This window comes from Pteronotus mesoamericanus, unplaced genomic scaffold (genome assembly GCF_021234165.1).
Source record: "Pteronotus mesoamericanus isolate MK-2021 breed Mesoamerican mustached bat unplaced genomic scaffold, CSHL_Meso_final contig_20, whole genome shotgun sequence".
Lineage (NCBI taxonomy): Eukaryota > Metazoa > Chordata > Mammalia > Chiroptera > Mormoopidae > Pteronotus > Pteronotus mesoamericanus.
In genome coordinates this window covers 74,137,278-74,154,381 of record NW_026555085.1, presented here as the reverse complement: position 1 = coordinate 74,154,381, position 17,104 = coordinate 74,137,278, and the positions used below count along the sequence as shown (strand labels likewise).

Sequence of the window (17,104 nt, the reverse complement as noted above, 5' to 3'; positions counted from 1 at the left end):
CTGTAGAGTTAATATTACTTTGAAAGAAAACATCGTATTATTTCCACACGTTCACTTTACTGGTAGATCATTGATTCCATTGTATGTGCTCTCATTTTTTTTTTTTATCTCAGCTGAAAATAAATGCTCAATGCTTCTTTCCAGAGCCTATTAAAGAGAAAGAAGTGAAGTTGCCAGCTTCCCTAAAGGAAAAAGGTAATGTCGTACAATGAAATGTGAAAACATATTTAACCAGCCTATTGAATATTCAGTTACTTACAACCAAGTAATATATCGTTTCTTTTTAATGCTCTCCAACTATAACTTTCATAAGCCCTCGGATGTTTTTGAGCAAAGAAAAAAGGACATATTTCCAATGATAAAATTCTAAACTATACTCTGAAACAATAAAGGAAAGAATAACTATGTCAGAAATATTGAAAAAGCTTTAAAAATCCATATGTTATTCTGATTTTATCAGTCTGTGGTGGGAAATCCACATTTTGTAATCCCAATGTGACTCTCATTAGGAATAACCATGGAAGCCAAAGATTTACGATCAAAAGTAATACTTAAAATTTCTGTGATACTTTGTCATACTTTAAGTTTAAATACAGTAAAATCCTAAACAAATTTTATGGCTAGGAGAAATTTAGAGATAAACTATTGTCCATGATCCTAATCTTACACATAAATAAAATGAATAACAAAGAAACTTTTCAAAGTCATTGTAATTTCCAGCAGAAGCAACATTAGAATTCTGATCTAAATCAAGCACTGGGCTCTTGCTCTTGCATCTTATGGCATCTCCTGCCTCCCCATTATACTAGTCTCGGAGTAATGTGGATTCTGATGTGCTGTTCATCAAGTTATGTCCCCCAAAGCATACGTAAATATGCTATGGTCAATGTAATATGTGTAGTTTCTAATTAATCTCAGTATATTCTAGGGGCATATAGTATCATCCTCAGAATTGTCTAATATTTCTCATTGTCAAAATGAACATATTTGTGAACTGCTGAAACCATAAATATACCTACCATATGAATGTTAGAAATACAGTCTATTTCTCCATTTACCTTGAAGATCTGCATGAAATATTGATCTCAATTGCTGCTTCACAAACCTGGCCAGGAGCTTCCTGGGTGAAATATGAAACTGTCCTTCTGTGGCTGGAGGGCAGGGGGAGACCGAGGAAAGGCTGGCCTCTCCAGATTAGTAGGCGGCAGGCTTAATAAGCAAGGGAAATTATTTAAAAGGCTGGTCTTGGCTGGCCACAAAATGAGTAGATTTCCCCACCAGTATGCCGGAATATTACGTTTACATAGAGGCATTACCTAGGTTCAGTCAGGTACAAACAGGCTTCAGAGGCTTTAACCATGTTCTCAGTCCAGATAGTCCCATCAGCACATTATTACCTCAAAGCCCTGGCTTTGGGCAACTTCTCACTGCGGGAGGGCAAGCAGAGCATACATTCCAGGTGCAGGAGAGAAAATGGAGGTCTTCCAGTTGCCCTCATGGAGTTCAAGGGTCAAACCAGTAGTAACATCTTGACATCTTTTCCCAACACCAATGTATAGGTACTTAGTAGTAAAAATTCCAACTTACTGGTATTGTTTCATTTATTGAAAACAACAACAACAACTTTTGGTGAACTTGCATAAACACGTGTTGGAGTTGTGAGATATATGGAAGAACTGTGGAAAGAGAAGTCAGAAAAATAAAGGTGCATGGGGAATCCCCACTAGCTTATGTGATATAAAAACCACTCCCTTAGGTAATATTTTCCTAACTTTGCAGTTAATTTTAAATTAAACAAAACTGTTATTTAATGAAACACAAGAGCACAACATGATTTTTTAAGTATATTTTATTGATTATGCTATTACAGTTGTCCCATTTTTTTCTCCACTTTATTCCCCTCAGCCCTGCACTGGCCTCCAACTAGTACCTCCCACCTTAGTTCATGCCCATGGGTCGTACATATAAGTTCTTTAGCTTCTCCATTTCCTATACTATTCTTAACCTCCCCCTGTCTATTCTGTACCTACCATTTATGTTGTTTATTCCCTGTACTTTTTACCCCATTTCTCCTCCCTTCCCCTCACCTCTGATGACCCTCCATGTGATTTCCATTTCTGTGATCCTATTCCTGTTCTAGTTATTTAGTTGTTTTGTTTTTGTTTTTTAGGTTCAGTTATTGGTCATTGTGAGTTTGTTGTCATTTTACTGTTCATAGTTTTGATCTTCTTCTTTTACTTAGATAAGTCCCTCTAACATTTCACGTAATAAGACCTTGGTGATGATGAACTCCTTTAAATTTACCTTATCTGGGAAGTACTTTTTCTCAGTCCACATATGCACTTGAATTTTTAAAAAGCAGCATGGACCCCAAACGTATTAAAATACTTACATTTTACTTTAGACATGCATTTTCATATCTAAAACTTTACCTTTACAATCACCGATGATAGCAGTTATTTTGGTGCTGTAGGCAATTTTATATTACCCTGGCATAATATGCAAATTAGGATATTCTGCCTTACAAAAACATTATCTCATGTTATGTTGTATCCAATAGGCAGAGAAGTGTTACTATATTTTTCAAAGAATTAATTAATGGTGAAGACTAAACATTAACTTATTTTGAAAAAACTCTAAATTTATTTCAACAATTAATCTAATTGTTGATTGAAATGGATGTTTATATAGAAATCTAAATTGAAATAATTTGATGTTATTAAGTAATTTAATCATACAATGGTGTTATAATTCCTTTGTTGATCTAAATATTAAAAATGAGTCCTGGCTGGTGTGGCTCTGTAGATTGAGTGCTGACCTGAGAACCAAAGGGTCACTGGTTCAATTCCCAGTCAGGGCACATGCCTGGGTTGCAGGCAGATCCCCAGTAAAAGGTATACAAGAGGCAACCACACATTGGTGTTTCTTTTCTCTCTTCCTCCTTTCCCCTCTCTCTAAAAATAAATAAATGAAATCTTTTTTTTAAAAAAGAGGAACAGACAGGAATATTATAAATATCCACATTAAGGAAGTTTGGTTAAAAATTTCCCCCAGAAGAAATGCATATGGAATACATATATAAATGAAAAACAATTAATGTCCATTAAAAATACTTAGTGTTCATTTGAGTCTTTGATTATTAAAAATATCAACCTACGATTTTTCTCTGTCTTCTATTATCCTCCTGTCATTGCACATCAGACAGTCAGTCTAGCATCAGACAGTTCATGGTCAGAGACAATGGTTGTGGGAAAGGGAGCATTTTGGTAAAAACATGTTTTAAAAGTTATAGTCTATTTCATTAATACTGAATTTTTACATTATTATGCCATTTCTTCCTAATTTTTTTATTTCTTACTAATTTTTAATGACAAGTATGTGTAGACAAAGATTTGCATAAAATGTCAATTAAATGCAATAACCAGAACTATGAGTTTTAATGTTGTTCCATTATGTCTTTTGAAAATTGAGGCTTCAAATAACTGCATGAAAATATTTAATTAGTAAAATATTTACATTTTACTACTTAAAGTGACAATGATCTTAATAATGTGCCTTGAAGTTTTATGAATTAATTTTATCATTTTCCCCCTAACAACCTAAATTCAAGTCTGTGACACTGAATGTGAATTACAGTTCTTGGATATTCTGACAAAAAAAAAAGTGTAATCATATTATGCAAAGTGACTTTCACTTTGATTTGTCAGAGTTATGGTCACATTAGGTTTTCTTTCCTTCGAGGGGGTCAATGTCATATTATATATATCAGCATAGTCACAATACAAACAAATTCTTACTAAAAGATAAACCAATTTTAAAAGAAATGTTGTCAGGTTAAAAGTAAATAGATTCTTAAAAGGCTTCATTGGGTGTCCACTAAAATAGTATCAGATGTGTCATGCACACTTAAATGAAAAATTCACAACTATGTAAATTTTAAAAAGACATGCTTTTATAAAAAACAGTTGTCTCAAAGAAAAAATAGAAAAGGAAGTTAGAGAATATATTTAAACAAATGAAAATGAAAACAACATACCAAAACATAGGACATGGCAAAAGCAGTACTCAGAGAGAACTTATAGCAGTGAGCACCTACATTAGAAAATAAAAAAGATTTCACATGAACAGTCTAACTTTACACCTGAAGAAAATAGAAAAAGAACAAATTAAGTCCAAAGTTAGTGGAAGGAAAGAAATAATTAAGATTAGAGCCAAAATAAACAAAATAAAGCCTATACAACTGTACACAACTAAAAGTCAGGGTGTTTGTAGAGAAAAGCTGGCAAACCTTTGGTTAAACTAACGGAAAAGAGTGAAGAATCAAATAACTAAAATCATAATTGAAAAAGGAGACATTAAACTTAACACCAGAGAAATAAATAAAATCATAAAAGACTATTAAGGAACAATTATAGGCAACAGATTTGATAACCTACAATAAACAGATAAATTGCTAGAAATGTACAACTTACCAAGATGAAGAATGAAAAAATGCAAATTCTGAACAAATTAGCAATGAGTAAAGAGATTGATTCTGTAATCAAAATCCTCCCAAAAAATTAAAGCTCAGTACCAGAAGGCTTTACCAATGAATTCTATCATTGGTAAACATATAAGGAAAAGTCAATGCCAGTTCTTCTCAAACTCCTTCAAAAAGCTGAAGAGTAGGGACCACTTCCAAAATCATTTTATGAGAGCATCATTACCCTGAAATCAAAACCATAGAGACACTAAAAGAAAAAACTACAGACCAACATCCCTGGTGAGTATGTACACAAATCCTCAACAAAACAGTAGTTAACCACTCATAGAAACTGAGACCAAAGGGATGGTTACCAGAAAAGAAGCAATGGGGGAATGTGTGAAAAGGAGAAGGAAAATGCAGTAAATGATATTGTGATAAGTTTACACAGTGACAGTTGATTACTAGAATTAATGAGGTGATCACATTGCAATGTATAAAAATGTCAAATCACTATATTGTACAACTGAAACTAATATAACCAATATAAAATTGAATATTAAATATACTTAAATGATAAATTTTAAAAAACCAAAACAGTAAGTTAACTGAATTTAGCAGCACCTTAAGAATATTATATACCATGACCAAGTAGCTTTTATCCTTGGGGAATGCAAAGATGATTCTATATGAAAATTAATCATTGTGATATACCTCATTAACAAATGGAAAGATAAAAATCAGATAAAGATAAAAATCTCAAACGATACATAAAAAGCATTGACAAAATTCAACATTCTTTTATGATTAAAAACTCTCAACAAATTAGCAATAAAAAACTTATCAACATAATAGAAGCAATACATGAAAAGTCCAGAGCTAACCATACTCAGCGGTAAAAAACTGAAAGCTTTGTCTCTAATAAGATCAAGAACAAGACAGGTATCCCACTCTTACCATTTCTACTCAATGTAGTGTTAGAAATCCTGGCCAGAGAAATTAGGCAATGAAAAGACATTCAAGTCAAAAAGGAGGAGGTAAAATCATCTTTGTAAATGATATGATCTCGTATGTAGAAAACCCTAATGATTCCACCAAAAAACTATTAGAACTAATAAATGAATTCGGTGAAGTTTGGTGGTACAAAATCAACATACAAAAATCAGCTGAATTCAAAACACTAACAATGAACAATCTAAAAGGAAATTAAGACAAAGCCCAGAAATAAGCCCACACATATATGGTTAATGATCTTTTACATAAGTACAAACACACAATGGACAAGGACTAGTTTCCTTAACAAACAGTGTAAGAGGGACTGAATGTTAACATGCAAAAGAATGAAATTGGATCTTTATCTTACACTGTACTTAAAAAAAAAAACCTCAAAATAAATTAACAGATTAAACACTGCACAGCAAAGTAAACAATCAAAGGAGCAACCCATGGATTGGAAAAAAACTTTTTTTTGCAAGCCACATATACCAATATATAAGGAACTCCTACAACTCAATTGCAAAGTGAGAACTGGATTTTAAAAATGGGCAAAGGACTTGAGTAGACCTTTCTCAAAAAAAGCCATACAATGGTCAATGAGTACAAGAAAATAAGCTCAACATCATTAATATCAGGAAAATGCAAATCAAAACCACATTGTGTTATCACCTCACACCTGTTAAGAATGATAGTAATAACAACAAGGATTGGTGAAGGTACAGAGAAATTGGAACTCTTTTACAGTGGTAGTGGGAATGTAAAATGGTACGGCCTCTATGGATACAGTATGGATGTTCCACAAAAGTTGTAAGTAGAACTACCATATGATCCAGCAATCCCACTTCTGGATATTTATCCAAAAGAACTGAAACCAAGGTATTAAGGAGATATTCACAACCAACAAGATGTGGCCATCAACAGATGAATGGGTAGAGAAAGTATATATTCAATAGGATATTATTGAGCCTTTAAAAAGAAGTAAATTCTGCAATATGCAGCTACTTGAATGAACCTTGAAGACATAAGCTAGATGAGACAAGCCAGTCACAAAAGGACAAATCCTGAATGATGCCACTTACATAAGGTGTCTATGGTAGTTGAACTCGTAGAAGCAGAAAGTATAGTGGCGGTTGCCAAGGGGAGAGTTGTTCAATTGCTAAAAAGTTCCTGCTATTTAATAGTGAAGGAGTTCTAGAGATTTATTGTACAATGTCATGCTTACAGGTTAAAATGCTATACATTTAAACATTTTTAAGAGAGTAGATCTCATGTATTTTTTTTCACCACAATAAAAAAGGATCTGGTTAATCAGTCTTCTCAATGAAGACGTTAAATTTATCTATTTGCTATGAAATTGAATTGTGGGTTTAAATATCTATAGCATATTAAATATTCAGACACACATTCTAATTTATGTTTTTAAATCTGGTTATGCAGTAACATCTCACATTGAGTTAAAATAAAAAATTTTAGTCAGGTCCCATGACCAAAGAATCTCATTCAGTAATTATGTGGCAGGAAAAGGAAAGGCTTTTAAAGTTTCATTTTCCTGGGAAAATAGAACTCATATTCAGGCTTTGATGCCTCATCTTTTCTCCAAATCATTACAATTAAAGATAAAATATACATGAATAAATTAAAAAGGCATAGATAGTGCAACAAAAGGAAAATATATACAGAGGGAAAACAAACAAACAAACAAACAAAAAACCACAAACCAATTAGCCAGAATGAAGCTGTATGCGTGCTGGGCTTTGAGTATTTAAGCAGCAGAGCTGATGAGGAGTTTGGATAAGGCAATAATGTGTATTGCAATAAGCAGGGATTTTAAGTGAGTTTCATTGCAGTTAATCATGTGCTGCCGTGGAGATACCATTTAAGAAAAGATGTTGAAAAGCGTTACTGCCAGCATTTCTCTAGGACTACAGTTTATGGGAAACTGCATACACAAGGAGAATGGGAGGAAATAGACTCAACCATTCATCCAGGACCTGAGATAAATCACCGGCTAATGGGTGACTTGTTCAGGATTATCCCTACCTCCACTGAGGGGCGGATGTCTTGAGTGACCAAAGAAAAAACTTGACTACAGTTCGAGAGGGAGAATTGGGTCAAGTAAAGGAACTACAAAATCATAATTAAAAGAATATAAAGAACAAAAAGCAAAAGCAACAACTACAGTAATACAACCCTCAGGTTAAAATATAACTCCAAATTCCAAATATCACAAATATTTTGATAGCCAATGATTGACATAAAATAATCAAGTTTTTTCTGAAAAATTTGTTTTAATGTTAGTAGTATCTTAATTTTCTAAACTGACACTACAGAGATGTATTTTGTCTTTTGTAACTAATAATTCTTGTAAACAAACCCAATTGATTTATATATTTGGTTCGTCATTCTGAATATTTTAGATTTTCCCAATAGCATTGAAAAATCACATATATCCTCTTTGCTTATGACATTATTTGGTATGAAATTGCCTACCAAATATGCAATTTCCTCTAAGAATCCTCTAAGGAATTTTAGTCTTCCTCCAAGGAAGTTTAGTACTTGCCAAAATATTGTTTTTAAAATCTAATACTTCATCTAGAATACTTGATTTAATAATCCACATTAGTTTTTAAATTTTGTATAAGTGTTTTTGGGTGTGGGGGCTCTACTTCTAATTATTTGTTGAAATGATTTAATTCTGCTTTGAGGAATTTTATGGAGAAAATATAATGATCATGTTAATAGTGAAGAAATTGATTCAGAAAGCTGAATCAATTATATTGAATCTAAAGATACTAACAAATAATCTTTCTTTTTTTTTTCTTCAGTATTGGAATATATTAGCAAAATTTACCCTAACATAAAAGGGTTTTTTAAATAATGTTTTTATTATATTTGGTAGGCAGGAAGGAAAGTTACGATAATTTGTTGACTAAAAAGGTTAGTATTCTAAAGTACAAAATGGTAGTACATGCCTTTACAAATTCATGGTTACTCATTTCGTAAAAAATTGTTTAAGTGAAAAATTGTACCAGTAACAGCATCAGTCTAAGCAGCAACTCACAGCCGATAACTTTTTTGGCTGTGTCCATCACACCAAACTGCAAAGCTCATAGACTAAGAAGGGGTATGTGTTGGTAAGAAAAGCAACTGAGCTTGCCAGAATTTTCTCTATGATCAGTAGCTTTTAAAAATTAATGTATCCAAGCACTGTTAAATTTTATATCTTTTCTCCAAAACAAATGTACAATGATAACATATACACAACTATAAGTATATGGAACCTATGGACAATGGTAAATACAAAGCCCCACTATCCCCTTTTTAATGTCCTTTCCATTTAAGCTCTCCCTAAAAGGGGCCCAGTAGAGTGAGAGATGAGTCACTGTCACTCTGCATGTTCACTTTACTTGTCCCTACTTGTCACTCCAGGATACCTCATGCAGATGTTCTAATATGCCTCTCTTCTTGCAGGGAATTTTTAAAAATGTCCTAATAAAGCTTTCTATTTTTCCTGTTCACTTAAATAATTTAAATGTGTTATCTTTCATATGAGGTAATCTATTATTTTTACATCTTTGAACCACATATAGAATTATCCTTAACCTCTCCCTTTTATTAATTTAATTGATTATTCTTAACTTCAAGTTAAAAAAGAAAGAATGCTGATGTACATGGAAACAAATTAGAAAGAGTCTAAAGAGTGACTCTGCCCTGATATGGAAAAACCAAAGAGTATCTGCTTATTCACCTGGGCAAGTGCTATTTGCACAGCTTTCTGAACCTATTGAATGGTTTAACATCAACTGGCTCATAACCCAAAATATATCCATCCAGCTATCCTGCCATTTCCAAATAACATCATCAGACCTTGTTCTGCCTATTTTTTGTGTGACCTACACTATGTTAAGCCTCCTTCATTTATTTCTTACTTATTTCAATGCGCACTCTTCATGTTGATGTTTCAGGGAAGGAAAGAATAATGAGGCACACATAGTGATTCTTAAAAGAGTAGATAAGGGGTGAGTGACACTATCAGATCTGTGATACTTTGTATTTAGCATGTACAAGAGACAAAGGATCACAAAAATGAAATGATGACAGATAAGGCAAGAAAAATGTATATGTATTTATTCTGTGCTGCAAAGAGAGAACAATGCCCTCTGGCTCATTCTGTGCTTTTCTTGTCCACTCTGTCCACTCAGCAAACTTTCTTTGGGAGCATCAAAGTCCTATGGGAACCTGGCCAAGGAAGGATTGCAGAATCAGGATTTAGGCATAAGACAATTGAGTCACGAATTAAGCGCTTGCATTACAAACAAGAGGCATTCGAGAACTATAGCTACAGAGGTTTATGAGGCATAATTGTTTTTCCTTGTTGATCCAATGGGAATCAGAGGTGAGATAGAAAGAGAGAAACACAGGCACATAGAAAATGTGTGTGAGCAGGGAGTGTTGGAAAAAGGTCTGTGCTCAGTAGCTTGAGACTCTAGCTTCAGCTTTAAAATAACCAGCTACAAATTGGTTAATTCACTTAGCTACTTGGGGTAGTTGTATCTGATAGTGTATTGGTAGTCCTGACAAATAAATATAAAAATAAGAAGAAAATGTGCAGAAATGCTGAATGTCTGGTGGGTAGGTTCCAATGTGTTTTTCCACCTAAATAAGGTTTTATTTAATGGGTTAGGGGTTTCATCTATATTTTGGTCTAAACAATCTAAAAGGCTTATAAATTTGATTTTACTGACATTTTGAAACCGCAATTTAAATTGTTTTGTATCAATACCTATTTTAAGTGTTGATATAATATTCTACGGTTATTTTAGGGTCTGAGGCTCCAAGATGAACAAGATAAATTTCTATCCCCCAAACCTCACAGTACTTAGAAAAGAGCTGGGAAAGAGGAAAAGTGAAGTGGCCTCCCATGCTGCCTTAGACAAGGCATACTAGATCTTCTATCCAATAAATGGGCATCTATTATTTAGATACTAGCACATGGGTGTTCAGAAAATACTTGTGAAATTATTCACTCTAATTATAACCACAGGTATATTAGATGATCATCTTTGTTCTTATTTCATAAGGTGAGAAAATTGAAATTTAGAGTTTCAAATACCTCACGTTAGAACATTTGGCTAATAAATAAAGGAAATAAATTTTGAACTGAGGGATTATTTTTGTTTGGGTTTGTTTGTGTCTATTTGGTTTTCTTCAACTGCTCTACCAAAAATAAACAAACAAACAAAAACTTATCTTTGCACTTCCTTGATTTACATGAGGTTGCTTGATAGTAAAAGAATGCCATCTCCCTGCCTCTTATGCATGGACGGATTCCTCAATTTATAAACAAAGATGACATTGTTTTAGAAGCTTAAGTAAGAACAAGGGGAACATAAAGGATTCATGGAGTTTCAAACTTATGTGAACATGGTTTAAGAAGAGGAGGGATGTTACATAGTCTTTAAAATATTTGAGTAAAGAAATGTTGACACAGATAAGATGACAATTTGCAGAGCAGGAGATGTCAGGTACAGTTCTTTGTATGATCTCACCCAAACTTAGAACACTATTTTTGTGGAAATCTGTGAACCTAAGAAGTTCCAAATCAAACTTAAAGATAATCAGATCTTGTCTTTCTTACCATTGTATTTATCTGGTCCACGAAGTAATGTGTCCATAGCAGATAAAATCAAATGCCATCTATTAATACAGGCTGAGTATTTGTGAAACAAATTCCTCTTAAGACATATTCAAGGAAAAAAAACAGTTCAGTAAAGTTTTTCTCAAATCCCAAATCTTGAAGCCAAGCCACTTAATGTGACAGTAGTACTCCATCCCATCCAATGAAGCCTCATGCGGAAACAAAATATAAAAATGTGTTTGTTTTGCGCTGCATATTTTTTTATGGGATAGAATGAGGACCACAATAAAATTGCATAAATGCAAATGTGTGTGGTAATAGCAGCAGATTTTTATCAAAACACTTAAATGATTATTCAAATCATGGGCTTAGAATAAAGTTATGAATGTCACTTTTATATTAAATATAACTTTGTTTTATATAAGTATGCTCTATTTAAATATATTTTATTTAACATTATGAAAAGCATAAGAAAAATAATTTAAAATATTAATAGAGGAAAGCATGCACCATTTGCTTTGTATCTGACAGTCTTCTGAAGTGATTCATATGTAATCTTTCACTTAATTTTTACAGAAATTCTTTTCTTATGTAAACATTGAAGTACTGAAAGTGATGTGCCTAGGTCACACAGCCAGCTGAGGTGAATTTGGGACTCATGCCTGGCAGTATAATGTGTGTCTTTAGCTGCCATGTTGTCCAGGCTTCCTTTCCAGATCAAAACTCACATGCAGTTGACTAGGGATCACACTGCCTAAGTTCCTTCATGTAGTTTACAAAAATAAGTTTGGTGACCTGCTGTTATGTGTGAAATCTTCACATGTGATTAAGTATAATATACAATGCACATATACATGTGTGTTTGACACAGCTGTCAATTTTCTATCAATGCTCAGTCTATTGATTTAGTTTAACCAGCTTCATTTAGGAAATTAATTTATATGATTCATGACTGGCTGAAATAAATAGAAATCTCAGTGTCCCTATTGTACATGTCAATTACAATCTTGATGACACTTAGTAATTTGTCTGAGTAATATAACCTGGGTAAATACAACTGATGTATAAGATATAGAATGTAGCTTAATATATAGTTTTAAATGAACAAAATGCTTAAAAGCTTTTAATCCTATCTGTAGCAATGGTACTTAAAGGAGCTTCCTTAGGAATATTTTAGGGTTTGGATTTTTCAAAAAACTCAATATTTAAATACTAGTTTTGCCACTTACTAGGGAGTATGAGTTTAGACAAATTATTAAGCCTCAGTATTATTATCTGTGATGTAGGTGTAATTAAAGTTTTACATCATAGGAGTGGTATGTGAGGATTACATAAAATAATTTGCCCATTTGTGCAAATTTTTTTTCAATTGCTATTTTATGCAAAACGTGGATCTAGGCACTATCTTATAGCAGAGAAAATACAGATTCACCTCAGAACTCAACAATTTTATATTCTATAAGGTTAGAAAGCTAATAACTAAATGAGTGTTTAGTACTTTTAAATAAAACATAGATAAATGTATATAATGCATTTGCTTAGTGAGTGCCATGTAGCAAATGCAAAATGCCATTACTTACAATACTAATAATAACCTTTATTATAATAAAAGACATCTAAATTCTGAAGGAACAAATTTGATAATAATAATAAAATAAAGTGACAAAAGCAAAAATCAGTGATATTCAGTGTCTAACTTGCAAAGTATTTAAAATACAAACATTTTGGAAAGAATACAGATGTATAACTTGAATAAATAAAAAGAATGGAATTTATAAAGTGAGTAGATTTCTTTCTTTGCCTTGCATGAAGATCAGGCAGATTCATAAACAAAGCTGACCTTCCCCCAGCCCTCCTCAGACTCATGCGCATGTGTGCTGAAGTCTGGGCCAGCCTGTTTTACTTGGTAACAGAGTGTTGATGACATTGAAAAATTAGGAATGAAGCTCCCCTCCCCAGGCCCATCAACAAGTTACATTTCAGATAAAATCAACAGTCCAGAAAAGTCAGCACTGCTTACCACATGTCAGGCAGACTACCTCAACAACTCAGAGAGGAGGCTTGTTTTTCCCAAGTTTCTGCAATGCCTGTATGGAGAGTCCACAACGAAGGGCTCAAGGGACAAATGTTTAAACCAAATATTTTAAACAATTATAATTATGGTGAAAAATTAAAACAGTAATAAAGATGGAATAAATATAAAGGTCTCTTTCCCTCTCTCTGGCCTCCAGCATTAGCCAACCTTTTCAGTTTCCTGAAACTTCTCAATGAAGCCTGTTGATTAAACTTTGAATACGTGTGTGTGTGTGTGTGTGTGTGTATTTGTGGGCATATGTACATTTTACATACCTTTAGTTGTCAAATTATATGGAGAAAGAGAGCTGTCATTTTTTATATGACTAGGAGCACTCATTCTTACATGACTCAAAAATTAAATTAGACTTAACCTTCAGTAGAAATGCCATCTACCTTAGAAATCTGTTGACAATTTCCCACATATCAATTCTTGTTTTGCTTCTTCAAGGGTAAAGTTTTAATTCTGTAAGAAAAAAATTACCTTTTGAGATCATGAACTTCAAGTTTAAAGCATAATTTAAAAATAACTAAGGCCTTCCGTACATCAATTTCAATTCTCACATAAATTTTGCAATGTTATTTTGGCAATGACAAAATTAAGACTTGAGGTTTTACATAATGCCCATGATCACAAAGCGTAACGAGTTTGCTCTAATGCTAGATTATATGATCTGAACGTCTTCTTTTCACACTTCCCAAATTATAATTTGTGAGGTCATCTTGTTAATGTTGCTTACACAACACCTAAAGCCACTAATTCTATCATACTCAGGGGATCCACAGCCACATGCATGCTGGATAGTGTGTGTTTATAAGAGTTCTTATAAAACTCTGTGTATAAGACAAGTGTTGGTTCTGGCTGTGTTGAATTTATAGCTAATAAAAATGTACCCCACAACTTTTTTTTTCAAAAGATCTTTTCACAAACATTAAGAATAAGATAAGTGCATTTCAAGATTAGGACAATGTGCTTAATGGGAAAGAGTCATGTGCAGAGTGAGAAATAAGGCTCTTTCAAATAGTTACCTTTACTTGATGACCAAAATATTTATGAAACCCATTCCAGGACATTGGACTTTTATCTCTAGCTCTAGATGCACAAGATAAGTCAATTTCTTCTAAACTACAGATACACAAAAAGGAGCACTTGGTTTTTTAATATTCACCATTTTCTTTATTCATACATCTAACAATGTTTTATGGATCTTATACCAATAATGGTATGATTATTGGTTTGTAATCATATACTAATATCAGATATTTAAGCTAATGTTAATGTTTGAGTAGTGAGCAATACAGAGTTCTTGCCCTTATGGAACTTTAAAGAGGGAATGCAGAACATAAAAATTAAATTAAAACTTAAATAAAATTTTCTATAACATTAAAACACATAGAAACGTTAAAATAACAGATGTCCTACTCAGTGAAGTGAAAGTGTTAACAAAAAAAGAGAGAAGTATGTGCCAGCGAGTGTGAAGTGCAATAATAGCACTGACATCACTTTTTTACAGGGTATATATTCAGGGATTATAAGAAGTATTATGGCCAATAGACATATCAAAACATGTTCAATGTCATTAAACATCAGAGAAATGTAAATTAAAACCACAATGAGATATCACCTCACACCATTCAGAATGGTTATCATCAATAAGTCAACAAATAACAAGTGCTGGCAAAAATGTGGAAAAAGTGGAACTCTTTTGCATTGTTGATAGGAATGCAGATTGGTGCAGCCATTGTGGAAAGCAGTATGGAGTTACTTCAAAAAATTAAAAATGAAACTCCTTATGACCCAGCAATTCCTTTTCTGAGAATTTCTCTTTAGAAACCCAAAACACTAATTGAAAAGGATATAAGCACCTCTCTATTCATTGCAGCATGATTTACAATTCCCAAGTTATGGAAGTAGTTCAAGTGTCCATCAGTAGATGAGTGGATAAAACAGCTATGGACATTTACACAATGGAATACTACTCCGCTATAAAAAAGAAGGAAGTTTTATTCTTTACTACAGCATGTGTGGACACAAGAAGCATTATGCTAAGTGAAATAAGCCACTTAGGTGGCGGCATAAGGGGAAAAGTGGTAATGGAGAAAATGTACAATAAAAAAAGAAGGACGGTAAGAATGGCCATGTAATTCTCTATTCCATAAAATTTTGCTGTTCACAAATTAAGGTGGTTTCTATTGTAACTCCAAAGATGAGATTCCATTGGGCTAAAACCCCAATAAATCTAGGTAGCACTATCGCTGACACACAGTCTAGACTCAGTAAGTATCCCAACCATGAGATGAGATTTTCTGCTATCTGAAGGGAAGAAAAACTGTAATGTACCAGAACACTTTTATTAATCAAAATATAGTTCTTTATGTCAAATGAGAACTATAAGGCCGAGGCAAGTTGCTAAATAAGAGAAAGGACTAGGAGACATGGAAATATAGTCAGATATTATACTGGTTGGATGGTGTCATAAGAATCAGCTATATAGCTTATAAAATTATATATTTATCCTATAAAGATATAAGTTAAAATGTAGAATTTCTAGATAAAAACCTTTGTCTTAGGACAATAAGAGATAAAATACTTCATTCTATTAATTTTTTATATTATGCTTAATTTTTTATCAAATAATAGCAGCAGTATTAATAGAAACAATAATTATACCAGTTTGAAATTATTAAATTAACCACCAGGTGGAGCTCCATGAATTGAGCGTATGTAATTGAAAATAGAAAATAGCTTAAATTGATCAAATTAGAAAAAAATTACCACTTTTCTCCTGAGCAGTTTTTATTAATTTTCCTATTTGAAATACTTAGGTGATTTATAAATCATAAGAAATAGACTCTCATTAAAGACAAGATGCCAAATTACTTGATTAGTATGCAACTATTTTAGGAGACTGGATTTTAAAATCAAAGTTCTTTTGCTTAAGTTACTTTATAATTTGCCAATAATCCATGTTCCATTATATATTGATAAAACTGTGTAACTAATTGAAGTTGAGAACATATAAGGAAAATCTGTAAAAGTTGCCTATTAAACTACTCAGTACTATTTTTATTGAATGCTTTTTTTCCCCCTTGTTTGTTTGTTTGTTGGCATGGATGTATATGTCATTCTCCACCCCAGAACCTGAAACTAAAAAAGATGAAAAGACATCCAAAGCAGGTAAGGATGCTTTGTAAGCTTTATAAAGTTATAAACAAGGCTGGTTTTATAATTAGGGCTGGGTGAAGCCTTAAGAGGACCAAAACACTGAAAAACTGCAGGTGTACACTCCCCATATATTTTAAATGTAATCAGTAATAAATTGACATGTAGGCTAAAGTTAAAATAGATTCTGTGTTTTCTGGTAGCAGATTTTGGGTAAGTCCGTCGAAGTGTTAGTACTGTTAGCATTCGCTGCTCCTTATTTATCTACTGGACAATTGAATACTCTTTACATAGTGCTAAGAGGACAAAATGAATTTCAGAGTCTCTAGCTAGATTATGACAAATGACTAAAACTTATCCTTATGATTGATTGAACTTTATAAAATCACCTATATTTAACTACTTTTACCTCAAAAAGCAGAAGTTTCCTATGGTTTAGCCTGAAATATACAACCCTTGTGTTTCCAGTTAATTAAGTATGCAGATTTTTGGAAAGGTAATCTCTTGCCCTACAGTTCATTAATTTGAAAATTGGAATACTTTTTAAAAAGACTTTCTTAAAACAAGCTGTGTGAGGAAGTCCAGAGATTAGCTGGGTACTCAAGACAGGTGTTAAACATTAGAAGAGGCAGCCTCATAAAAAGAGGAAAATGCAGAAAAGACTACAAGTATCGAGAGAAATTCCAATTAATTATAATCTTTCTAGGGTTAAGTCTATTCCAAATATTTTATACTTTTTTCAAGATATTTATGTCTACATATGTAAAAGGAG

The 17,104-nt window shown here is 32.8% G+C and overlaps 1 protein-coding gene across 13 annotated transcripts in view; it reads left to right on the top strand.

Annotated features, from left to right (window-relative positions):
• TRDN (triadin) overlaps positions 1 to 17,104 on the top strand; it is a 323,740-nt gene that overhangs the window by 250,470 nt on the left and 56,166 nt on the right. For 11 of the 13 annotated variants that reach the window (XM_054569903.1, XM_054569904.1, XM_054569900.1 and 8 more), the window contains 2 exons: positions 145 to 195; positions 16,309 to 16,347. In XM_054569903.1, the coding sequence (XP_054425878.1) occupies positions 145 to 195; positions 16,309 to 16,347 (90 nt within the window). Of the gene's footprint in view, positions 1 to 144; positions 196 to 16,308; positions 16,348 to 17,104 lie in introns of those variants that run through there. The other 2 variants (XM_054569909.1, XM_054569907.1) reach the window with 1 other exon arrangement.